Below are 27,725 nucleotides of genomic sequence, written 5' to 3' on the forward strand. Positions count from 1 at the left end.
CTCCATTGTGGTTGCATCTATGGTATGGCTATCTGTATCTTTGGGGCACGCAAGCCTCCCCAGCAACAGCAATGTCCATGGTTCATTGGGGGGGGGGGGGGCTAACCATAGAACATATGACTTTTAAACTCACAAATCAGATTGTGGAAAATTTAAATGACAAAAATATTGCAATGTTTTTTCCTAGAGAAGTGTAAATGTTCCTGTATTGTTGATCTGGTTTTAATTCTGTCAAAACAAAAGGCTTCAAAGTGTTGCATTAAGAATTTTGGGTGGTGTACACGATGAAATAGCTTCAGAACTGGAAATAATTACTACAGTTATACCGCTACAGGTTCAATTTTGTGTCCATTCTTGTTATAAATAAATGATCTTACGCCATATAGCCAAGAAACAGAACTATTCCTAGTTCTCTTTGCTCATGCCGCAAGAATTATAATCAAGCCAAGTGGATTAAGTTCAACAATGCAAATATTATTTTTTAAAATTAAAAACTGGTTCTCTGTAAGTGAACTGTCACTGAATTTAGATAAAACACAACACATTGAATTCAGTTTTATATTAATACTGAAGGGTAAATCAGCAAATTAAACAGAATTTCCTATATTGTTATATGCTTACATTCATAAGAACCGAATGTAGAAGTCTCATGTTAATGCATAAGCTCTGCAGGTTTTCTGTTATAGATAATAATAATATCAGATTTTTGAGACAAAAATGTCAAAAGGCTTACCTGTCTTACCTATTTTCTTGCTACTGACAACCACAGAACAGTACACCTACGTACTTCTACAATTTATTGTCAACAATCATTCTGAGTTTGGAAGTAATGGTGTGGTACTCGTATGGTTGCACACCTAACTCAGTTCTGTGCCATACTAAGGCTGATTGATGGATAGCATAAGTCATTTCCCATTAGTAGTATATTAATGAATAAGTCTGTGACCACCCACGCCACGAGGTAAGGAAATAAATATATAACAAAATTAATTCCAAACAAAAAAAAACCGAAATCATATCAGCTTGACAACCTTTCTACTCAGTAGATAGATTTCAAAGATATATTTGTGTGTGTGTGTGTGTGTGTGTGTGTGTGTGTGTGTGTGTGTGTGTGTGTGTGTCATATGACACCATCATGAGAAGTCACAGTTATGATCCATGGAACCTGCAGATACTTGACTTCTTTTGCATATGTTAAAAAATATGTGATCACATCTGATAATTTCTGGTGCAGTGCGATAAAGAGAAGAGAGATACGAGAGGACGAACACCACTGATGTTAGCTGTTACACTGGGCCACCTAGAATCTGCACGTGTCCTACTGCAGCACACCACCAATGTCAACACAGAAAATTGTGATGGATGGACTGGTAAGTTTTCATCATTAATAAATTAATTGCAACATTATTTTATCTGTTGCATGTACTGTGATATATAGTATAAAACAAGCTGTTCATAGTCTCAGGCAAGTAATAGTGGGAATTTGGTGTTTATATGTAAGTTGTTTATCTTAGTAAGTACAATTGTTACCCCTGCGAATCATAGCATGAACCCCCTTGGTTGGTTGTTCAAAAGACACAACTGTTTTAGTTTTTCATCCTTTCCCTGTTCCTTTCATTTTTAAGTGAACGAGTCACATTTAACTAATTTGTGACTAAGAGATTGCTGCTCATAAGTACAGTAGCAGAAAGTGTTGACCCTACTGTTACGTTTATATTACTGTGCTATTATTGTCTATTGTTTCTTACATCCACACCGTTTTCCAAGTTATGCTTACAGTCAAGTTTATAAATAATTTAGGATGAAAGACGACCACTTACGAAATAGCAGAAGCATTGTGTCGTTGAAAGCACGCAAGAAAGCATGTCAGTTGGTTAGTTCTTGGACAGATCCATTAATGAGTTACAGAACACAAGTGCACACACCTCTGCAGAGGAGGTGGAGACTGTTGGGTAGAGGGTTAGTGGAGGATCGATGTTAGGAGAATTACGGGAGTGAAGTGTGTTTTCCAAGGGTAACTCCCATCTGTGTACTTCATAAAAGGTGGTGCTGGGGGGGGGTGGGGGGAGGGGTGGCAGAGGGGGGGGGGGGTCAATGGAGGAATTCAGATACCTAAGACAACTCCCATCCTCATAGATCAGAAAACCTAATGTTACGAGGAAGGCGCCAGATGGGTGCAGCCTGCCCCCCCCCCCCCCCTCCTCCCTGTTCTACATTCCCTGAAAAGGAGAGCTTCCACCTTTAGGTTGAACAGATTTTATAAGCACCCTATTGAAATTTTTTCCATACATTAAAACCAGTTTTATTATCACATAACAGACTCGTAAGAATCAAAACCAAGTCTAATTTAACATGATTTTAGTTTTCAAAGATGAGTAAGAGACTTACGCTTCAAGAATTTTAAGTGGTTCCAAAATGTATCTGAAAGGTCCAGAGACTTAATGGTTTCAGTTTATACAGTTTCTGTGCACTCTGTTTTGTGCTAAAATTAGCCAGTCAATGAACTAAAAATGTTTTCCCTTGCTTCAGTATCTTCCTTTGATATAGAATGATGCCTTCCTGTTGAACCAATAGGAACTGGAGCACTTACAGTCTTCAAAATATTGTGAACAGGAAGTGAGCACTGATTGTGTTGTTGCTGTCCTTCAGCTGGAAACCTATATCCAGCACCTGCTCCATGTGGTAGCATAAAGTTCACTATGATTTCGTTTAACTCATAACTGGTGTCTGCAATCTCTATAGTCCACCAGTCACAGTCATACACAGTTCACAAACATCCCCCTTCTCAGGTTGTGAATCTGAATGTTATCCTGCTGTTTCTGAGATGTTGGCCAAACGAACGAAATTTCTTCTTTCTTGCTCTTTAAAGTGCATGCAGTATGAGTTTGTCCATCACTTTGATTTCAACAATGTCTCTTCTGAATTCCTTTTACAACAGTAAGGCCACTTCCCGTGACCAGAAGCACTGTATACCCTGTCAGTTGGCACAAGTGACTTACGCAGTTCAAACAACTGGTAACGATTTTTAAAATGAGTAAGAACACTATTAGAAATAGTGATGAACGCCCCTGTTTGCAGTTGAAGAATTATGGCGCATTGCTAGCAAAGCATGTGCTAAGTCATGTCCTGTGTCGCCACTTGTAACTGCAACACTTGTGGTCTTGTATTGAAAATTTCACTCATGTAAAAATTGTAACATGATCATTAATCCAGTGATACCTTTGTACTACTTATTGGAGAATTACAGACCAGTTGTCAGCAAAATCACAGTGAAGCGCTAAACGTAGTTCTTCAGCCTGTATACACCCTTTCACTTATGCAATGTGTTGTAATTTCTTCAGATGCTGGTGTGTTACTGCTTTCACTGACCATTTACCAAGTTCATCAATGAAACTGTCAAAAGCAACAGTTTTCTTAATTAACTTATTGTCTCCCCATGTTGCATATGTATTTTCTGCATAGATATCTGGTATCTCTTCCAGGCCAAGTGTCTGTAAAGATATTTCTCCCTTTCCAGGACAGTCACCACATTCTTGAAACAATCAAGTTTCTCACTTTGTCACAGACTACTAATGACTTCATAGACCCAACCAAAGTGTCGTATGTCGCATGCTCCCGTAAGTTCTTCAAAGTTACCACACAAAGTTCCAAATTCACACAGTACACACACAAATGGACAACTCTAGGTGGATGAGGAACTACCCACTTAGGTCATAGTGCATAAAATTTTGATCTTCCGGTGTGTGAAGTTAGTTGCTCTTATAAATTGCAAAAGTTTCTTTAATACTGCGAGTCATGTTCCTCTTCACTTTCACAATTTTTTGACCTTCAACCGTTACAGTTATAGTTTATTTTTTGTTGGCACTCTGGCGTGAACAGTCCCGTTTATCTTCCAGGTAAAATGACTGCACTATTTGAACTTGAGCTGCTTGTACAGGATGACCATAATAGGGATCTGGTTTTCCAAAGACTCCTTTTACAAATGTCACATTATGTGATTTATCTACCATGTGCTATGATACTGATGGAACGTGGTTTAAAATTGTTCTTTGAAAATGTCTCTGGAATAATAGTTAAAACTTGCACCTTTTCACTGTGAGATGCACAATATTCAACAGCTGAAATGATATGTGTGAAAAATTCGTGGCCAGAGGTGCAAGACTTTTTTGGTTCATTTTCTTCTGAAGATGAAATTTCTACTTCGAAGAGAGTGGTCAGTTTTGCTGTAGTGTATTCATCCATAGCTTTAGTAATGCTTTCTGAATGCATAGAGCTTATGACTCAACTACACTGACCACAGTTTCTTAACCTACCTCTGTAGTTGACTGATTCAGGATATTTAACTCTTCCTCTATTAATGCAAAATCTGCATCACCTGCACCACAGGAGGCGTCACCATGTTCAGATACTATCATTGCTGTTATTCTGTCAAAACATTTAGAACACAAATGTTTTCACTGGAAACATCTTCACTTTGAAACAAGAATCTTCAAATGAGAACACTCATTCCCAACCTGAACAAAGTCAGTTTTTTAAATATGTCACTCTTATGGATATGCAGATAGTCAGCACACTTCACACTCCTGTGGCTCCAGTCAGAAGGCATTTCAAACAGTCCTTTTCACAAAACACACTGCAACTGTGTCAACTCGCAAATTCCTCGCAAAAACACAGAAATCACTGCATGGTCTCAGATTTCTTAGAAGCCTCTTCAGTAAACAAATTAGCACTGGACAACTACAATACAGAAACATGCAATGAACAACAATGACAAAAAAACCAACAAGAAACAACAACAAAATGTAAGAAATATCTGCAACAATGATAGTGGAAAGAAATAACTGGAACAAAGACAATAGAAATAAACATTGTAATAAAGAAGTTAGTAAGAAACAACTTTAGTGAAGACATACATTACTCATGAAAATTAAAAAAATTTTAAAAATAAAACCAGTTCTACAGTCGAGGGTCAGTCTTGTGATGGAAATGAGTGACAATGTGTTGATGCCTGGTGAGGTACCATGTGGTCCATAGTTCTCAGCGTGCTTCCTGGAAGTCTGGGCTTGTGCTTGATGTTCAGCATGTTTGCTACAAAGTGTGCAAGCATCGCCTATTTTTTCCTGCATATCATAACTGGCATGAAGATTGCAGATGTTGCCCCTGGTCACCATAGCAGTCCTCTTCCCCATTCCTCTTCACCACCAGTGCGTCAAGTGGAATGGCACATCCCAGATGCCTCAATGATGTTGGAGTTTTTTCCATCCGGGGGGGTCTGGATCTATCTCCACTGGTGTGGGATGAGAGTCATGACGACCTGTGTGTGGCTTTGAGAGATATTGGGTTGGCGTGATTGCAGGTGGTGGGAAAAGCACCTCATCCTGGGAATCTGGAACAAAACAAGATGTTTGAGTGTCCCTCAGAGGTTCCAATCTATGTCTTGCTTTGACTTGATAGATTTGTCAGTGGTTGTGACCTCCTCCTAGCAGCTGGGCTTCAACCATCACTCACGTGATCAAGAGGATGAAGAAGGTGGACTGCCCTTGCAGATTACATTGTTTGTATGTCGACAACAACACCGGATCATGTGGAGAAAACTGAGGCCATCTGTTAGTCTTTGATGGTGAGGCACTGTTCTGGGGTACAGCAGGGATACTTGTGATCTGCTTTAGCGGCCATGCAGTTTTTTGTTGGTGAGGGTCCATCCTGAGGAGATGCACCACAGAACGAAAGGAAAAATGTCAAGTCAGTCTCAGTAGAGAGGTGTTGAGTTAATTTTTCCATTTGGGTCTCGAAGGTGCATACCAAATTTGGTTTTACCATTTAAGGCAGGGTCGAATGGACCTAAGTGGATTAATGCGATCCCATTAGAGGTGCATAATTCCTGGAACTCTGCTACATTGGAGCTCTTGTCAATGATCAAGGCTTCTGGGAGTGCTTCCAAGGCTAACAAACGTGGCAGCACCTGGTTAATTTTCAACAACATTGTGGACAGTGTGCAAAACACTAAAGGAAATCAACTGCCCACATTCACAACCAAGAGTCACATAGAGCCAAGGGAAGGACCTGCAAAATCCAAATGTAGGTGGGACCAAGGAGTTGTCGTGGTGAGCTATGGAAAATACTGCTGGGTGTAGAAGGGGGGGGGGGGGTGCCGCACAATCATTTTGACATGTGGGGCACTCCCTCACCAGCTTGGCTACATCTTCGACTATACCCTGCCAGTGAACAGTAAACATGTTGCCCGGAAAGGCACTTCATCAGTCTTTCTCCCCAATGGCTGTTATGGAGAAGCTGAAGGACATTATGTCAAAGTGTGCTGGGAATGATCACCTGAGCACGGCCGCTGGTGTCCCCTAGCCTCACAATGCCATGCAGGAGTGAAAGCTCGTGCTGCCTATTCCAGCATGCTTCTAGATCCAGGTATGTCATGAGTTTCTTGACCATGTGCCGTCCCTGTGTTGTATATTGCCAGGCTTCCGGGAGGACAGGGTCATTTGCTGTGTGTTGTCTAATGAAGTGCCTATCAATGGGAAGATTGGATGTGATATCCGCAGCCTCACCTTCCGAATAAAAACGTATTCCTTATCATCATCAAGTGGTTCATGGTGTGGGTTCCTGTAGTCATGTCCTAGTTCATGAACCACGGGCAACGTATGAGTGGCCAAGTAAGTGGTCCCGACAGTCGGGATACCAGTTACTTTGGAATAAGGCTGGGACATATTCTGAGTCGTGGTCACCTTTGTGCTCATATGGCAAAGACTACCAAATCCACCGGTTAGTCCTTCAACCATTAGGGGTAAAACTCAATGGGACTTGGGGCAAGTAAGGCAAGCAACCTGCTTCCCCGATACTTTAAATATGGGCTGGCAACAATCAGAGCAAAATGCCTCGGACCTTTGGAGGTGACGGAGTCCCACCTCTAACTGACAAACCAGGGACTCCTAAGATACGACTTGGCAAACAAATGGTAATGAGATGGGGAGCTATTAATATCAATGGGGGCTACTCTGGGAAGAAGGTAGAGCTGACAGAGGCTGCAAGTAAGATGGGGCTAGACGTTTTAGCTGTTACTGACATTCGGGTAAGGGGTGAGAAAGAAGGGGAGAATACAAGGTCTACCTGTCAGGAGTCAAAGCAGGAATAGCACAATGGGGTGTAGGGCTTTACATCAGGAAAGAAATGGAACCCAGCGTAGTTGCAGTAAGGTATGTAAACGAACGACTGTTGTGGATAGATTTGACAGTGTCTAGCAAGAAAATTAGGATTGTGTCAGTATATTCGCATTGTGAAGGGACAGATCAAGATAAGATTGATTGTTTTTATGAGGCACTCAGTGATGTAGTTGTTAGAGTAAAGGACAAGGACAGTCTTCTGCTCGTGGGTGATTTTAATGCCAGGATTGGAAATCGAATAGAAGGGTATGAAAACGTTATGGGTAAATTTGGAGAGGATATGGAGGCCAACAGGGGTGGGAAACAACTCTTGGATTTCTGTGCCATTATGGGCTTAGTAATCACAAACTCCTTTTTTAAACATAAGAACATTCACCAGTATACTTGGGAAGGCAGGGGAACCAAATCTGTCATTGACTATATAACAACAGATCAGGAAGGCTGTGAGGGACACACGTGTATTCAGGGGATTCTTTGATGACACTGATCATTATTTAATCTGCAGTGAAATTGGGATTTTGAGGCCGGACGTGCAGGAGGTCAGGTCCATATGTAGGATGAAGAGCGGAGAAACTTCAGGATAAGGAAATCAGGCACAAGTACATAACAGCGATCTCAGAAAGGTACCAGTTAGTTGAATGTAGTCAATTACAGTCATTGGAAAAGGAATGGACAAGGTACAGGGACACAGTACTAGAAGTGGCTAAAGAATGTCTTGGAACAGTAGTGTGTAAAAGTAGGATGAAGCGAACAGCTCGGTGGAATGACACAGTCAAGGCAGCCTGTAAAAGGAAAAAGAAGGCGTATCAGAAATGGCTACATACTAGAACTCAGGTAAACAGAGAAAGTTATGTTGAAGAAAGAAACAGAGACAAACAGATAATTGCAGCATCCAAGAAGAAATCTTGGGAAGACTTTGGAAACAGATTGGAGACTATGGGTCAAGCTGCTGGAAAACCATTCTGGAGTGTAATTAGCAGTCTTCGGAAGGGAGGTAAGAGGGAAATGACAAGCATTTTGGACAGGTCAGAAAAACTGCTGGTGAATTCTGTGGATGCCTTGGGCACATGGAGGGAATATTTTGAAGAGTTGCTCAATGTAGGTGGAAATACGATCAGCAATGTTTCAGATTTTGAGGTAGAATGGGATAGGAATGATGATGAAAATAGGATCACATTTGAGGAAATGGAGAAAATGGTCAATAGATTGCAGTGCAATAAAGCAGCTGGGGTGGATGAAATTAAGTCGGAACTCATCAAATACAGTGGGACGTCAGGTCTTAAATGGCTACACAGGACAATTGAAATGGCCTGGGAGTCGGGGCAGGCTCCATCAGACTGGACAAAAGCAGTAATCACACCAATCTTTAAACATGGAAACAGAAAAGATTGTAACAACTACAGAGGTATATCTCTAATCAGCATAGTGGGTAAAATCTTCTCAGGTATTGTTGAAAGGAAAGTGCGAGTATTAGTTGAGACCAATTGGATGAAAATCAGTTTGGGTTTAGGCCTCTTAGAGGTTGTCAGGACCAGATCTTTAGCTTACGACAAATAATGGAGAAGTGTTATGAGTGGAACAGGGAACTGTATCTATGCTTTATAGATCTGGAAAAGGCATATGACCGGGTTCCTAGGAGGAAGTTATTGTCTGTTCTACGAGATTATGGAATAGGAGGCAAACTTTTGCAGGCAATTAAAGGTCTTTACATGGATAGTCATGCAGCAGTTAGAGTTGACAGTAAATTGAGTTCATGGTTCAGAGTAGTTTCAGGGGTAAGACAAGGCTGCAACCTGTCTCCACTGTTGTTCATATTATTTATGGATCATATGTTGAAAACAATAAACTGGCTGGGTGAGATCAAAATATGTGAACACAAAATAAGCAGTCTTGCATATGCGGATGACTTAGTTGTGATGGCAGATTCGATTGAAAGTTTTCGAAGTAATATTTCAGAGCTAGATCAGAAATGTAAGGACTATGGTATGAAGATTAGCATCTCCAAAACGAAAGTAATGTCAGTGGGAAAGAAATATAAACGGATTGAGTGCCAATTAGGAGGAACAAAGTTAGAAAAGGTGAACAGTTTCAAGTACTTAGAATGCATATTCTCACAGGATGGCAACATAGTGAAAGAACTGGAAGTGAGGTGTAGCAAAGCTAATGCAGTGAGCGCTCAGCTACGATCTAATCTCTTCTGCAAGAAGGAAGTCAGTACCAAGAATAAGTTATCTGTGCACCGTTCAATCTTTTGACCAACTTTGTTGTATGGGAGCGAAAGCTGGGTGGATTCAGGTTACCTTATCAACAAGGTTGAGATTACGGATATGAAAGTAGCTAGGATGATTTCAGGTACTAGTAGATGGGAACAATGGCAGGAGGGTGTCCACAATGAGGAAATCGAAGAAAAACTGGGAATGAACTATATAGATGTAGCAGTCAGGATGAACAGGCTTAGATGGTGGGGTCATGTTACACGCGTGGGAGAAGCAAGGTTACCCTAGAGACTCATGGGTTCAGCAGTAGAGGGTAGGAGGAGTCGGGGCAGACCAAGGAGAAGGTACCTGGATTCGGTTAAGAATGATTTTGAAGTAATAGGTTTAACATCAGAAGAGGCACCAATCTTAGCACTGAATAGGGGATTATGGAGGATTTTTATAAGGGGGCTATGCTCCAGACTGAATGCTGAAAGGCATAATCAGCCTTAAATGATGATGATGATGATGATGATGTTGATGATGATGATGATTATATCATCATCAAACTTTTGAGTCTTGACAGACATGCATTTGTGATAAGAGGTCCACATTAGCATGGGCAGCATTAGGGTGATAATGGATATCATAGGCATATCATGAGAGGAAAAGGGGCCACAGTTGCAGCATTCATGCCAGTATTGCTGCTGATGACTTGAAGATCGGCAGTAGAGGTTTATTATCTGTGATGAGAGTGAAATAGTGGCCACAGGTATAATCATGGAAGCATTTGATTCGAAAGATGATGGCCAGAGCCTCCTTTTTTGTTTGCCTGTAATTCCTCTGTATCGCCATACGAGTTTTGGATGAACTGCAATGGGTAACTCTACATTGTTCACAATGTGGTACAGAACTGGGCTGATCCTGTAGTCTGAAGTGTCGGCCACTGATACTAATGGTTTTGCTGGATCATACACTGTTAAGCAAACAGGTCGAAGAAGCACATGCATCAGGTCATGGAACACCATATTACGTTGGGAGGACCACTTCCAGGTCAAGGACCACGTGGTGCTTGGCAGTTGCTGCAAAATGGAGAATGAACCACTGGTAACAGCTAGCCCAGTGCTGACTTGAGCTGGGATGCACCCATCAGAGCCAGTAATAGTTGCATGATGAACATGTGCTGCGACATAGGCCAAATACCCAGTGCTATGAATGTGTGTCCTAAATTTTAAGGAGCATTTGGCAAGATTATAATGAAGGTTTGCTGTTGTGCATGTGGAGAAGAGTGTCTTTAAGCTCTGGGTAAGATCAGCCATATCCTTTCCAGTGACCAGAACATCGTTGAGGTAGTTCGCTGTCCCCAGGACATCGTGTAGGAGTTGCTCCAAGTATATCCAGAAGATTACTCAGGCATTGGTGATATCTAACAGAAGCCTGGTATATTCCAAATGGAGTACGATGATTGCAGTCTTTTGATAGTCATTGCCCAATGGGAGCTGGAGATAAGCATCCCGAAGGTTGATTTTGATGAACACTTTTCCTAGGGCATGATGGTGAATAGTCCCTCGATCTTGGGAGTGAGATATGCGGCACCACGGATTGGACATTGATGGTGGCTTCAGAGTTGCTGCAGGTAGGGCAGTTAGATGTAGTCAAGAGGTTAGACAGAGGACAGGGTGGGGGTGGAAGAGGAGAGAATTACGGAATAGAAGTTTGTGGAGTGGGAACAGGGAAGGTATAGGTGGGTGAAGAACAAGGACTACTGAAGGTTGAGACCAGGGGGTTACAGGAATGTAGGATAAATTGCTACGAGAGTTTCCACCTATGCAGTTGAGGGAAGCTGGTGTGGGTAGGAAGGATCCAGATGGCACAGGCTGTGAAGCAGTCATTAAAATGAAGAATCATGTGATGGGCAGCACATGCAACTGGTTGGTTCAGCTGTTTCTTGACCATAGTGTGTCAGTTGCCATTAATGTCGGTAGACAGATGGTTGGTTGTCATGACCACATTGAATGAAGCACAGTGGTTGCATCTTAGGTCCTAGAAGGCATCGTGTACAGACAAATCCAGGATATGGCAATGGGCACACACATGGCACTATCCTTTGCCAGTCTGTTCAAGGACCATCTAGAGGAACCCTTCCTAAACATCCAAAATCCCTTGGCTGATTTAGATTCATTGATGGCATCTTTGTGATCTGGATTGAAGATGTCACCATATCCACATTCCTCCAGAACCTCAAGATCTTCATCCCCTTTTGCCTTACCTGGTCCTATTCAATCCAACAAGCCACCTTCCTCGATATTGACCTCTGCCTCAAAGATGGCTGAATCAGTTCCTCCATCCATATCAAACCTACCAACCACCAGCAATACCTCCACTTAAACAGCTTCCACCCATTCCATATGAAGTAGTCCCACACAGCCTAGCCACATGTGGTCATCACATCCACCACCTCCCAAAATCCCACTGTCCACAGCCACAGAGGAGCATACCCCTCATGACTCAGCACCACACAGGACTGGAGCAACTGAATGACATTCTCCGCCAGTGTTTCAACTACTCCACATTGTACTCTGAAATGGGGAATGTCATACCAACTATCCTCCTCCCCCCCCCCCCCCCTCTCGCGGTAGTATTGTGCCACCCTCCGAACCTACACAATATCATCGCCCATCCCTGCACAACAACCCTCAGTCTTAAACACCTTGCCTCATGGCTTATCTCCATGTAATAGGCCCAGACTTTTCCCATATATCCTCCCACCACCACCAACACCATCACAACCTGCTGCAGTCCGGTCACAAGCATTTCATGTCCCATCAATAGCAGGGCTATCTGTGAAACCAGTCGTGATTTACAAGCTAAGCTGCAACCAATGTGCTTTGTTCTGTGTGTGCATGACAACCAACAAACTGTGTGCATGAATGACCACCCTTCTGTTCCGTGAGTGCAGCCACAGACTTTTTACTTCTCTCCTTTCCCATCCCCAATGTGCCTACTGTCTAACCTCCTGACTGCACCTAGCTGCCCTACCCCTCTCTCCACCTCGTCCCTATATACTCTCACAAATAGCACTTTACCATCTGCCACCCATATCATGCTCCCCCCACCCCCACCCCCAGTCTCCTCCTTACCCCCCCCCCCCTCCCCTCCCAGATTGCTTCTACCATCATTTGCAGTAGCTCATCAGCCAGAAACAGTGGTCATGCGTTTGTGAGCTGCATTGTGTATGTCAGAAGAAGCCGTCCTGTGGGAAGAATAGGCTTGAGGTATTCGAGGTATTCCTGCGTGTTGTGAGAGGCAACTAAAAGGAGTCTCACGTGTTTCAGCCTTTATGCGATGGTCCCCTGTAGGGTTTGTCCTCCATATTTCCAAATTTTCATGAGGGGTGAGCCAGTTGGGGAAGGGCACCTTACATGATGCATTGTGTCGATAGTGCGTTGAGATCTTTAGCCTACTTTCTCGTTACCGCATTGCAGTCCTGCTCATTCTCCATCTCTTGGGCGAGGATACATTCCTGGGTGCAATTTCCGCCATGAACTATGCAGTGTCGCTTTCTGCGCCTCTGACGACTGTGGACTTCTTTGCACCTGATATTCAGCACGGTAGCCAGTCCGTTGTGGTGGGGCTGCCATGTACCCTGTTGGTTGTAGCCCCCTGACAACACAGGTATCGCTCTGCTGATGCCTGCTCTGTAACTCCGCATGTATGCCAAGAAGTAGATGCCTATCTCCCTGGGGCATCAGGACTCCTGGCAATGGCCATCCTGCCAGGTGGCCCTAGCTGTGGCTGGGTGGCACCCGTGGGGAGGGCCCTTGGTCAGAGTGGGTGGTGTCTGGGCGGATGACATGCATTGAAGTGTGGCCCATCTTCTCTTGCTGGTGGCCAGCTGCCAGCAATCTCTAAGCATTTGAGGGCTCACTTCAGTGTGCAGAAGTATGACCCCACATCGTTCCCCTCCCTGGCAACACTATGGAGGAGCGAAAGGCTAAGGATGGCAGCGATACTTATTCCTCCTGGTACCTAGTTTGTACGAGAGCTGATGGGGAGTCTTTCATGACGATGAAGCGCAGTTATTTGTAGAGCATTTAGGGGACAAGTTTGGGGAGGTGGAGGACGTGTCCAAAATGCGTTCTGGGGCAGTTTTGATAACAACACAGGGTGTATACGACCCGGGAGATTCTGAAAAAACCCGGGAATTTTTTCATCCAGGAAAAAACCGGGAATTGTTTAGAATTCCGGGAATTTTTCATTGTTTTAGTTGTCAGTTCAATTTTTTGTGATTTTGACTGGTAAGAACCAATACTCTAACAAAAGATATTACTGTATCCCGCTACTGCAGAATAAAACTGAAGCGACAAAACATGACCGAGAGAAAAAGAAAACGAAAATAATAAAACTCAAGTTGCAGAGGAAATGCACCGTATACAACAACAAAAAAGTGCTCATACAAAATCTGCCAACAGGAAAGTGTGTCAAAGGCTTTAGGAAGACTATGCAATGCTTTATAACAACAAACTGCCTCCGATGAGCGTGACGTGACAACTGTTTAAATTAGATTCGTTTGAGCTGTTGCGGGCGGGCTCTTGAGCATGCGTAGTTGAATCGCGTATGAGTCGTACCTTCTCCCGCTTCTGGTTGCAGAAGTGTGGCTGGTCGCCACTACTTAATATTGGCTCGGTTCGGAAATATAGTAAATCTGGGGCTGATGCCCAGAGCAGTCTGAGTTGTGGTGGGCAGATGGGTCGCCTCAACGTGACCTGTGTTTACATTTAGTGATTTTGTTGTTTCCTCTCTGTTTATTGCTCTCACGTTAAATGATAACAAAATGGAATTTTGTGGCCGGGAGCTATCAAATGAATTAAAATACGTTCGCATAATTACAGAAGCCTAAAATATGTTATTAGTTTCATATTTTATTTCCACCTTTCTGACAGAACAATGAAGTTATTTTTGCCGGTTTGATGAAGAGTTTTGGCTTTTGTTAATCTTTTCTGTTGAGGCAGTCAATTTATTTGAAACAAAGTGTTTAATTTCACACTATTGGCTAGTTTCAACTGTTCGTTGCATTTCAAGTGCACGTATGGCATTCTGCCATAATAAAGAACCAAACATGAGATAATACAGTACTGGTACTCCAAGAAAATTTACATAGGAATGTGCATTTTAAGCCGAATTATGCGTTTTAGTATGGTTCATGAAATTCCGACGCTCTTGAACTATCATCTGATGTCTTGTTTCTTTTATGCCATACGTAGGATCATTTAATGTTTTACACGTACAAACATATAGGCTTCCTCCGCCATCGTAGCTGCGCAAGCGTAGTGACGCCTGTTATTTGTCACTCTCTTGCAACTGCTGAAACGAACCTATTTCTAACCGGTCGCGGGAAAATATTGCGAATGGTGGTTTTAAAAGCGTTACATTCAAAGCAGATTTCCTTTTACGCAAGATGAACTATGTGCGGGAATGTATGATGAATTTCTTAAATCACAAAGCGTTTGACTCTCATTTAAAAATCAATTCTTTGAGGACGACCATTTAGAAGAATTTCAAACCCAAAAGATCAGACATTTACGTCGTTTTAGTGGCACATTTGTGTGATGTAGCTTAAAGTGTAACACTAGCAAAAAAGATCAACATTATATATGGAAGCTTAGCTTCTCTTCCAGCTTATTAATCCTAGAGACCAATATGATATGTGAATGCTATGTATATTAATTTAAACCATTAACTTTTCTTACTTCTGTGTCCGCGCTACTTAAGAGTGATCCTGCTATTGGCTGACTACATCACATGTCCTATGCTGTCATCAGCTGTCGAGATCACGTGACAGGAGCTATGACTGTCTTACAAAAGTGCATCACAATCTCGATTTCAATGTTTCGGAAAGTAACATGCGGTGTTCGGTGGAATTCAAATTTATACCTTCTTAATATGAAAATATGCAGCGTACATGTTGCTGCATATCAAAGGTCTTTCAAAACGTGTTCCCCCGCCCCCCCCCCCCCCCCCCTCTGAGGTTCGTTTTCTAAAGTACCGTGAAATTCTACTCCTACATGTAAAACCATAGGACTGATGAATTTCACAGTGCCGAGGAAGAGTATACTGTCACTTAAGACAGAAAAAGTGTGTTTTCATCCGGGAGAAAGAGTATTTTTAACCGGGAAACCCGGGAATTTTTTTCCGTGTCCACGTATACACTCTGTAACAGCATATTTGCCCAGTCACAAGCATTACTCACTTGTGACAGGTTGGGGGCTGTTACTATCACACCCCATTAGAGCTTAAACATGGTCCAGGGCATTATATTCCACAGGTACCTTCTTTTGCAGTCTGATGATGAGCTGCGCGCCAATTTGGAGCAGTGAGGTGTTCATTTCGTCCAGTGTGTTCATCGGTGTCAAAGAGATAATCAGGTAGCCACTGGTGCCTTCATCTTGGCCTTCGAGGGGGTTACATTGCCTGAGAAGGTCAAATTGATGGTCTACCGCTGTGACATCAAGCCCTATATCCCTCCCCCGATGCGGTGCTTTAAGTGCTGGAAGTTCGGCCATATGTTTTTCCTTTGTACTTCCAGCCTCACTTGTCGAGATTGCGGACACCCATCACATCCCAATACTCCATATGCTCTGCCTCCCGACTGTGTCAACTGCAAAGAGCGCCATTCACCTTGCTCGCCAGATTGCAGGATTTTACAGAAAGAGAGGAAAATCGTGGAATGTAAGTCCCTGGACAAACTGATCTACGCTCAGGCTAACCAAAAATAAAAGAGGCTCCATCCTGTGTGTATGACATCAACCTACGCCACCACTATGACAACGGTTCTACCATCTCCCATTTTGCCGCATGCTGTTGGCTCTCAGAGCCGTCAAACTCCACTTTCCCCTTGATGGTGGGGGGGGGGGCACTTACCTCCCTGTTGCTCCTGCGCCATCTACTTCAGGAGCAACGCCCTGCCCCTCAACCATCGGGGACATCAGTGTCCACTTCTCGGCCAGAGAAGCATAAGTCTTCTTCGGCTCCTCTTGCCAGGAAGGGGTCCCTTGGGTCACTCCCTTCCCAGGGTCCGACCAGTGGAAAAGTGGACACCAGCCAGTGGCTGAAGCACCCACAGGGAGCTGGTCATAGGGCTTCATGGTCCTGCTCTGTCCCTGAGACTGACCCAGTCAAGCCCTCCCAGCCCGAACCACTGAAGGACCAGCGAGAGACACCAAAAAAGAAGGCATCCAAGAATCCACACCTTGCGGTGACACCCATACCACTGCTCCCTACAAGCTCTGTATCTGAGGATGAGGTTGAGATTCTGGCATCTGCTGAGGACCTGGATCTCGCTGGACCCCCGTACACAATGGATGTCGATCGCACAGGTACTCAGTCGGTGGCAGAAGGTGACGCAGCGGCATAATCTGCCTCCTCAGTCCCTTCACGCCTTTTTCGGTGTGGACAATGTCATTCTCCAGCGGAATTGCAGCGGTTTTTCCACCACCTTGCTAAGCTGCGACAACTTATCAGGCTTCACCCTTTCTTTTGCATTACTATCCAGGAAATTTGGTTTCCAGCAATGCAAACCCCTGCCCTCCATGAGGTTATTATAAGAATTGGGCAGCTTATGAGGGAGTATCTGGTGGAGTCAGTGTCTATGTCCTTAACTCTGTTTACAGTGAGTGTGTCCCTCTTCAAACACCTTTAGAGGCTATCGCTGTTTGGGTGTGAATGCCTCAGGCTGTTACTGTCCCCAGTCTCTATCTTTCACTGGATGGTGATGTTCCGCAGCACGTATTGGCTGCACTGATAGCCCAAGTGCTGCCACCTTTTCTCTTGCTGGGCGACTTTAACACCCATAACCCTTTGAGGGGTGTATTGGTGGCATCAGGCTGAGGCACTGTCATTGAGCAAGTGTTGGCACAGCTCGACCTTTCTCTTTTAAATGATGGTGCCTCCAAGCATTCAAGTGTGACGCGTGGCACATACTCAGCCATCGAATTTTCAGTCTGCAGCCCTGACCTTCTACCTTTGTCCAGTGGGGTGTGGATGACGACTTGTGTGGTAGTGACCACTTTCCGATCCTTCTGTCACGGCCCCAGGGTCACTCTCCTGGGCACCTCCCCAGATGGGCCAAGGCTGATTGGGACTCGTTTGCCTCCATTGCCACTGTTGAGCCTCTTTCTCATGACGCCATTGATTTGGTAACTCACACGATAACCACAGGCATCGTTTCTGCAGCAGAAGCTGCAATTCCCTGTTCTTCCGGGTCACCTTGGTGGAGGACTGTGCCTTGGTGGTCATCGGAGATCGCTGAGACGATTAGAGATCGCAGCCCCAACATCATAAGTGGCATCCATCACTGGATCAACTCCTTACCTTTAAGCGGCTCCGTGCCCGAGCCCGACGCCTTATTCGCCAACGGAAGCAGGAGTACTGGGAAATGTATGTCTTCACCATTGGCATCCGTACCTCTCCATCGCAATTTTGGGCCAAGATTAGGCGACTCTATGGATTTTAGACACCTGTCAGCATACCTGGGCTTTCCCTGAATGAAGATGTCTGTACTGAATCAGACACAATGCAGAACTCTTAGCAGAGCTATGCTCAGAGTTCTGCTTCTATGAATTACCCACTGGCCTTTTGCTCCCTGAAAGAGTGGTTGGAATGTCGGAGCCTTTCATTCCATACACACCACCCCAAATCGTACAGTGCTCCATTCAGTGAGTGGGAATTCCAAAGTGTCCTAGCCTAGCCGTTTGCTGTGATAAGACTCCCGGACCAGATTACATCCACTATCAGATGCTCAAACACGTCTCGGTGGAGTGCCAGCGACACCTCCTAGACGTTTTGTACTGTATCTGGGTTGAGGGTGACTTCCTGTCTCAGAGGTGGGAAAACATTATCATACAAGTGCTGAAGCCTGGCAAGAACCCCCTGGAGGTGGACAGCTACCGCCCCATTAGCCTCACCAACATTCTGTGCAAGTTGTTCGAATGCATGGTGAGCTGAAGGTTGAGTTGGCTGCTTGAGTCTCGGAGCCTTCTGGCTCCGTCTCAGGGTGGGTTCCGTAAGGGCCACTCTGTAACCGATAATCTGGTCTGCCTGGAGTCTACCGTCCGCATTTGCTTGCCGTCAGCATCTGGTTGCCGTCTTTTTTTTACATGCGGAATGCATATGATACAACAAGGCGCCATCACATCCTCACCATGCTTTATGAGTGGTGTCTTAGGGGCCCATTACCGATATTTATTCAAAATTTTCTGTCACTTTGTTCCTTTCGAATGCAAGTTGGTCCCTCCCATATTTCCTCTCGAGTCCAGGAGAATGGGGTGTGCAAGGCTCTGTCTTGAGTGTCTCCCTGGTTTCAGTTGCTATCAATGGCTAGCTGCGGCTGTGGCAATGTCCATATCAGCTTCTTTGTTTGCTGATGACTTTTGCCTGTGGGTCATTCCATGTCAGTTTAACCAGGGGCTCCAGCTCATAGTTTCAGACTTGACTGAAATTCAGTGCACTAATTGTACCATGTGTGGAACACTCATGCACAAAATTTTAAGTTTCCCTGCCAATTAGTTCCAGAAATATGGCTTGTGAAAGGCGGCTGCGTGCCGGATATTGCAATCCACACCTGGCAAACTATCTTCAGACCCAACTTCAGGTCTTAATAACTTTGGAACTATTCCACACAGTCCAGAGAAATTTTACAACCCAATAACATCCACTTAGAAAACACACTTCATGAATAAGAACACCAACAACATATTTCTGAGGGAAAATAAAAAATTCCAAAATTAATAATAAAAATGTAATGTGTTAAAAGATACATATTGTAGTTGCCCTCTATGCCAAATATTATTCATTCAAAAAGGGTATAATTTTTTTGTGGTAAGCTTAATGTGGCCTAAACACACACAAAACTCATCTTGCCCATATCACTCACACAAACAGAGTTACATGCATACAAAAATACAAACATTTGAAAAATTACCTGAAAAACATGAATTTTCCAAGTGTGGTGGCACAAAAGGGACAAGTGATATCCAAGCCAAATTTCAAATACTGCATAAATAGACCATAATATGTGGCAAAATTTCAAGTTGTTATTGCAAGGCATTTGTGCACAATAAAAGTTGACAGAGATGAATTTGGTTACGTTTCTTTTAACACGATTTAGCAAATAATAGTGATGACGCAGACAGCTTGTTCCAGATAAAGCTGCAGCAATTGTTGGGAACCATTGGGCAGCAGAAGTTTTCAGGGACAGAATGAGTCGTTGTTAGGCAGGAACAACAAAAGAAACAAGCAACAATTACAGGTTACTCATGTTTTTAAGATTCTAGTTCAGACTGGTCAGTACTGTTGTGGAAAGCCAGTATGGAGGCAGAAGAGTGTACTAGTGGTGCTTTTGTTCAAACAAGTTGCAGTATTGGTAGATCACAAGCATCTGAATGTCATAAAACAACATATGGAACAAAATGTGGCATTTGCTTTGTACTGTATGATCTGCAGGGCGCAGTCTTGGGCCATCATGCACGGCTTCCAGTTCTAGGCCACCAGGACTTGCGACATGCATTTTTGCCGGCGTCGCACTGTTCCTCCTGAGCCACAGCTTTATCTTGACGGTGAATCTCTTGCCATGGTGGAGACGCATCGGTTTTTGGGCTGGCTTTTTGATACCCAATTGACTTGGCGCCATCATATTCGGCAGCTTAAACAAACGTGCTGGCACCATTGTAACGCTCTTTGTTGCTTGAGTCACAGCAGCTGGGGTGCCGATCAGTCTACCCTTCTACAACTGTATCAGGCATTGATTCAGTCTCATCTCAATTATGGGAGCCTGGCTTATGGTTTAGCTTCACCTACCATGTTATGGTTGCTTGACCCCATTCTTCCAACTGGCAACTGTGGCTTTCCACGTAAGCCGTGTAAATAGAATACTTGTGGAGGCTGTTGGCCCTCCATTGTGGTTCTGGCACCAACGACTGCTGGACACTTATGCTGCACGTGTTTGTAGCTTACCCGGGCATCCAATTTACCATCTCCTGTTCCCCAGTTGGGTTGTCCATCTTCCCAAATGGCGGCCGGGGGTCAGGGTGTCCAGTTGAGGTTCATGCCGGTCTCTTCTCTCTGGGCTTGAGTTTTCCCCTCTCCCACCTCTTTTCTGGGCCCATATGCATATATCCCTGTGGTGTGTGCCTGAAGGACCCAGTCCCTCTTGAGGCCCTCCGCCGATGCTTTCTTTCCATCCTTGCCGCGTTTCCCGGCTCTGCCGTCGTCTGTACCTACGGGTTGATGGTTGCTGGTTGCGTTGGTTATGCCTTTTCTCTTGGGGAACAATCTGAAAAAAGCTCGTTGCTTGATGACAGCGGTGTTTTCACTGCAGAGCTTGTAGCCATCTCTCATGCCCTAGAGTATATCCGCTCCTGCTTAGGTGAGTCCTTCATTATCTGTAGTGACTCCCTGAGCGGTGTACGAGCTATCGACCAGTGTTTGCCTTGCTCTCATCTGGTGATGGCTATCCAGGAGTCCATCCGTACTCTTGCATGTTGTGGCCACTCCGTGATGTTTGTGTGGACCCTGGGTCATGTTGGCATCCCGGGTAATGAACATGTTGACAGGCTGGCTAAACAGGCTATCAGTTAACTGGCCCTGGAGATTGACCTACTGGAATATGATCTCCAGTCGCTATTGTGACAAAAAGTCCTTGGTACCTGGAGTGATGAATGACACACCCTGCCTTCACCCAACAAACTTTGGGTCATCAGGGAGACTACAGGTGTGTGGCGCTCTTCCATGCGAGCCCCTTGCAAGGTCTTAGTTATTCTCTGCCGGCTACGCATTGGCCACACCTGGCTGACACACAGTAGTTTATTGTGCCGAAAGACCCCACTTCTACGTTTTCTACGTTGCTGCAGATCAGCGTTGACAGTGGTCTGCATCTTGTTGGACTGTCCACTTTTAACTGCGCTCAGGCAGCCTTTTGCGTTGCCTGATACGCTCCCTGGTCTTTTAGCGGATGACGCTGCAATGGCAGGCTTAGTTTTGAGTTTTATTCGAGCAGGGGGCTTTCATCGCTCAATCTGAGGGTTTTCGTCTCTTGTGTGTTGTCTGGCCTTTGGCCTACGGCTTTAGAATGGTGTTTTTAATGTGTTTCTTGGTGGTTGGCTTTTCGTTTTTTTTGTTTCCATGTTAGTCCAACCACTGTAAAACTCTGTGTGCCTTTAATTCCTTTTTTTTTTCTTTGTCTGTGTCTTTCTTGTTCTGTGTCGTCCCTTGTCATCTCTGTTGCTTGTTTTTATTGCCTGTGGGTATTTCACGGTCATGGAAAAAGGGACCGATGGCCTTTGTAGTCTGGTCCTTTCAACCCCTTAAACCAACCATCAGGAGGAGGCCTTCTGGTAAAAAGTTTACTTGTTAGTAGTCTTTTTGTTGTGCCTGTCTGTGACTCAACATCTGCGCTGTATTGTGAGTAGCAGTCTATCTTTTTCATAATATTGTCAGTATTATTATTATTATTATTACTATTATTATTATTATTATTACTACTACTACTACTACTACTACTACTACTACTACTATTACTATTACTATTACTACTATTTACTTATGCCAATTTTTAAAAATATGTTTCGTGTACTTCTTATTAACCTTGCATAGATGTTCTACACAGTTATAATTATGCAATGTAATTAACTTTGTGTTGTGTAAATTATATTTTCACATGCCAGACTACACTACACTACACTACACTACACTACACTACTCTGCACTGCTTTCCATCAGCACTAGGTTCAGACAGCCATTTATGTAATTAGACAACACTTTTGTCTCTCTGCAGTAGTGATTAATACATGCTGTGTTCTCTGCAGCTTTATACTCGAGAGCACAGAAATTGGCCAGAGCTATCCGACCTACACATCATATTGCATAGGAGACTGTCATAGCATGACGTACTCTGCACTGTTTATGAAAGGATACAGAGTTTGTAATTGGGTGTAAAGTGCACAGTAATAACCGTCAGTGAGAACAACACACTAGAAGATCAGTTTGTATCCAGAAACTAGATTACTACTCATTGAGTATGTGATTCATTGAGAACAGGCAGGCACAGTGAAAAGTATTATTATGAGTTGTGTGTTCAAATTACATTGTCAAGAGCTGGTAACAGCTAAAGCTCACAGACTTTTAAATCTTGCACTTATAAATTTCCGACTGCTGGGGGCCAACTTTGGTGAGTATGTTCAGGCACAGAGAAGTAAAGCAGCTGGCACCTATGCAGAAACTCAGGAGGCACTTTGGAGAAAGCTGAGGAAATGTATGCTGTAGGACCATTCAAGGATAGAATAATTTGAAAAAAGTATGGGGAAGTTTGTGACTAGTGTGCCTCAGAGAGGTAGTTTAGAGGTTGAGATGCAGATATTCGAGGGCAATACTATGTTTAAATCAGTATGTTGCTGTACTTTGTATTTATATTAACATTTTTTACTTTTAGAAAGAGATTTCTTCGGGATTAAGATATTTATTATGCTCAGTAGAACCTAGTCTATCACTTTTGCATCCCATAGTAGCTATGTTGGATGACTTCTACATATAGACAATTTAATGTAGGACTACATTTTTCTGGGGCTGAGTTTGGGAGCAGGGGAATCGGGTTTGAAAAAGGCTGCCTCAACTATTGTTCTGCACATTTCCCCTGTGCCGTATGTGTATGTGTGTATTGAAGACTGGTTCTCCTGAGAGCAAATTGCTTCTTCATGTTAATATAACACTGGCAAATATGATAAAACTCAAGTTCGGCATAGACTTCACATGAGAAGGGTTTGGTTGAATGTTACAACAATGTAGACAACTTTCAGTTTTTTTATGTGCCATCTCTCAGTTTGAAACAGCTGCTGGGAAAAAAAAACCTGGGCAGATGTGCAAAGAATATTAGTTTTACTTTTCTGTAGATCAAATTGTAACCATTTGTACCAACTTTACAGTATACCTCACTTCCACATGATGAACACATCTTTTGAGCCTTGCATTTGCAAGACATTTTATTTGACTTCCACATTTGAGAACATTAATTTAAACAATAGAGTTCTATCGGAGCAAGTATTGCAGGGCAAGTATTATATATGTGTGTGTGTGTGTGTGGTGGTTGTTTTTTTTTTTGTTTTTTTTTTTTTAGGGGGTGGGGGGAGTAAGCAAGCTTCACCGAGTAAATGCATTATTGCAGGAAATGAGGGCGAGCTCTTCCTTCCTGATGCAGAACGACCACCATACTTGTGTTTTATGCTTTATTATGAGCATATATAAAGTAGAGGAATGAGTGTAGGGGGAACAGATGCAGGAATTCTGAATTACTGCTGTTCATGGCAAGGTACTAGTGGAGGTGGTTTGCTGTTGCCAGCCTCTAACTTGTTCGGATGTGTAGATCGTGTATCTGTTTTGGGTGGATGACTGTGACAAGTGCTTGTACAGTGTAGTGTTGGGTTTATGTTGATATGAATGAATCTGAAAATTGTGAATTTGTAATTTACTTTTATTGTTTGGTATCTGACTTTGAACTGAAAATTAAAACATTGTTGAAAGATTTGGAATCTCTGGTACTGATACCTTGCCTGTACCAATATCGGTAACAGCCAAAAATTCTCAGTTCTTAAACTGATGAACTGTCTGTATACATAACTAGCTGTTCATTGCTTTGGGTCAGTTTGATGAAATGGAAGAGAAAGAAAAGAGAAAGCATATGTGTATGGGAATTGGACATTCGTTCTCATCTCCTCCCCACCCACATCCCCCTCTGTCTCTGTCCATCTCTTCCTCCCTCTCTCTCTTTCCATCATTGTCTGACCCCTTTGCCTGTCCATCTTCTCTTCCCCATTTCTCTGTCCAACTTCTCCTCCCCCTTTCCTTGCCCATCTTCTCCTCCCTCCTCTCCCTCTATCTCCTACTAACTCGTCTCCCTCCGTCTCCTCCTATCTCTTCTATCTCCTCCCCACTCTGCCCCCCCCCCCCTTCTCTGTCCATTTTCTCGTCCCCCCTATTGATGTCCATTTCCTACCCCCATACCTCTCTCCATCTTGTCCTGCCCCTTCTCTCTGTCCGTTTCTTTCTTTCAACTTTGTATGTCCATTTCCTCCCCCCCCTCCCCCCCCCCCATCTCCTGTTTCCCCTCTCCTAATCTTGACACTTGTTTATTGTTATGGCAAATTCAGATTCTGTGTTGGTATTCTAATCCTAAGCCGGTGAGTCATTAATACTACTTTCATGTTTTCTAATGTGTGTCCATACATTTATTTACAGCAACATGTGCAAATTTGAAGTGAATCAGTAGAGTACTTTTTAAGATTTTTAGTAAAAATGTTTCCTCTTGTTCTTCAGAGTATTATGTAAAAATTGGTTGTCTTCAGTCAAGAACTTGTGGAGATTTTGGGTAGTAAAGTTTCCCCCATATATAATATATATTAAAAATTGGGTCTATAATAATGTGCACGTATTCTAATGCCACATAGCATCAAAACTTTGAAGCAATTGGTGAAGAACTCTCGGAGATTTAAGATTTTGAAGAAATGAAAATTTTATGTTTTTGTTTGTATAGATGTAAATATTTGTTTGTTCAAAATCTTAAACCTCTGAAGGTTCCTCACCACTTCCTTTGAAATGTTGATACAGCATTGCATTTGAATAAAAGTATGCTTTTATATACCTACAGGAGCATCATATAATATATATGTATGTCATTTTTATTTATTTTATTTATATCATATATATTTATAAACTATATGGTAATGCATGCACATATTCGAATGCGACGGTATCAAAATTTGAAAGGAATCAATGAATAACTTTTGGAGATTTAAGATTCTGAACAAAAGAACATGAGGTTCTTGCTGACAACATATCTCCTTTATTATATTGTGAATTATATATATAATAAATAATAAATATAATAAATTATATATATAATAATAACCTTCAGAGATTTAAGATTCTGAAGAAACAAATATTTACATATATATAAACAAAAACATAAAATTTTCATTTGTTCAAAATCTTAAATCTCTGAGAGTTCTTCACCAATTAAATTTATATACCATATGGGACTCCGGTAGGTATATAAAAGCATGCTCGCATTTGAATGCAGTGTTGTCAGAATTTCAAAGCAATCAATGAATAACTTTTGGAGAAGTATAATTTTGAAGAAATGAACATTTACATTTTTAGAATGAGGTTTTGTCTTTGCAGCGGAGTGTGCGCTGATACGAAACTTCCTGGCAGAGTAAAACTGTGCCCGACCGAGACTCGAACTCGGGACCTTTGCCTTTCGCAGGCAAGTGCTCTACCATCTGAGCTACCGAAGCACGACTCACGCCCGGTCCTCACAGCACAGGCAAAGGTCCTGAGTTCGAGTCTCGGTCAGGCACACAGTTTTAATCTGCCAGGAAGTTTCATTTACATTTTTTTAATATAAAAGATGCGTTAAGTTTGTAGAGAACTGTGTGTGCATGAGTCCTACTCTCAAATGGCCAATTTTTTTTAGGGCAGTACCTATTTACTTTCAGAACAAGATGTAACACAAGCACTTAGTAGAATGACAGGAGAGTTAATAAATGAATCAGACCATTCACATGATAGGTGGAATTTGCTGCCACTGGCTCAGAGCCCACCAAGATTGTACAGTACTCTTAAATACAACCGAGACCCATCCATTAGTTCTACAACATACAGATTGCACAAATATATAACGGAATTAACAGCATTGTTTTGCCTCATTATAAATTCCCAAATGTTCGTAGACATTATCAAAAATGATAGGTACTGACAAAGTTATGAAAGTGCCTAATGAATACCCACCGAGTTTGCCTAACAAATACTGTTCTTCATAATTTGCCAGATAACTCCATTATACGTTGGACACAAATTACATAAGTGTTTAGTGGCAAATTTTGTGAAAAGATCAGTGTAGTGGCCACATGTCTGCCTTTGTCCCTGGCTGTAGCTAGTTTCATCGTGGAGAATTTTTGATGGTCATGCCTTAAACATTGCTCATCTTCGCCCATCCTGTTCTGTCATCATGTTAATACCTTTGTGAGTAGGCCACATTTAAAGGGAACATTGCATGTAAACAGCATACTTCCCAACTAAGTTTACTACGGAAATAAGGGAAGGAAAGCTGTCCTCTTTGGATATTATAGTTGACCAGTCTACTTGACCACTCATTCTTTTGTATGCTAACCAGCAGAGCTTAATGCTTCAGTGGTTACAGTGTCCATTGCCTTGTCCCCAAAAGATACTCTGATATATAGAGCTGAAAGCGTATCGGATGAGACACTGAAATAAACCATCTAACTTGAGTGTTCAGACAAAATGGCTGTCAGGGACATGCCAGCCACCTGGAAAATAAATCTCATAGCCATTCAGTCAACACAAGTAGTTCAGTATAAAACCTAATTTTTGTTCTGCAAAGCAATGCCGAGTAAAATTTGGTAAGTCTTAGACAGATGTGGGATTAAAACTGGTCTTTGGTTACCTAAGAAAAGCTGAGAGATGGTGTGCTCTATGAAAGAGAGTCATGATCTCAATGCCGGAGGTGTTCACAATGTTCCAGGCAAATTCCAGCTATGCGAGACAGTCAGCTTGAAACATTTGTCAGTGCTGTAACGAACATTAATGGCATGTCAAGTTCAGAAAGCTAGAAAAATCTGCTGTTGCTGAACATGACTTAATATATTAAGAAAAAAATCTCTCTTGAGCAAACATGGATTCTAGTCCACTATTCAAACTTCTTGGAATCAATCATATAAGAGGCTATTTAAATTAGAATAGGTGTCAACAACAATAGAGCTATGAGAACACACACAGCATTGTGTAGAAGTGGACATTTTACATTGGGAGATTGTGTAGAAGTATGCCTTGTATTATACATCATAATAGAAACAGACTTAATCTCTGGATGCAGTGGGAACTACATGAATTTGAACCACATGATTCTGTTACTTGTTCAGCAGTTAGTTGCTTTACTTATAAGGCAATAGTGGACATTGTTAAGAGGTCATATCTTGGATTGGTGTGATAAGTGCACTGAGAACATTTAATGCAACAAATCTCTCACGGAAACAGTCATGGATACAATAGTGCTTATTGTTATAAATCACACACTAAGCTCTGAAGAATATGGTATTCAGTAACAATGGCTACTACAGCCCTATTACAGACCCCATTATTTGATGTTAAGATCGATAGGTTTTTTTGTATAAAAGATTATTAGTGCAAAGTTTCTTGAGGAAGGAGGTGAGCACTCAAGAAGATGTTTGCAGTTAGCCTCTGTGCTGAGGATGGAGAGCTGACGTAATGAATGAACAGGGTGTATATGACCTGG

At 42.8% G+C, this 27,725-nt stretch overlaps 1 protein-coding gene across 2 annotated transcripts in view; it reads left to right on the plus strand.

The window, feature by feature from the left end:
- Window positions 1–27,725, plus strand: part of LOC126272659 (ankyrin repeat domain-containing protein 13D) — a 106,294-nt gene that overhangs the window by 4,329 nt on the left and 74,240 nt on the right. For both annotated transcript variants that reach the window (XM_049975681.1, XM_049975674.1), the window contains exon 2: window positions 1,235–1,370. In XM_049975681.1, the coding sequence (XP_049831638.1) occupies window positions 1,235–1,370 (136 nt within the window). The remainder of the gene's footprint in view (window positions 1–1,234; window positions 1,371–27,725) is intronic.

The sequence above is a fragment of the Schistocerca gregaria genome, chromosome 1 (genome assembly GCF_023897955.1).
Source record: "Schistocerca gregaria isolate iqSchGreg1 chromosome 1, iqSchGreg1.2, whole genome shotgun sequence".
NCBI lineage: Eukaryota > Metazoa > Arthropoda > Insecta > Orthoptera > Acrididae > Schistocerca > Schistocerca gregaria.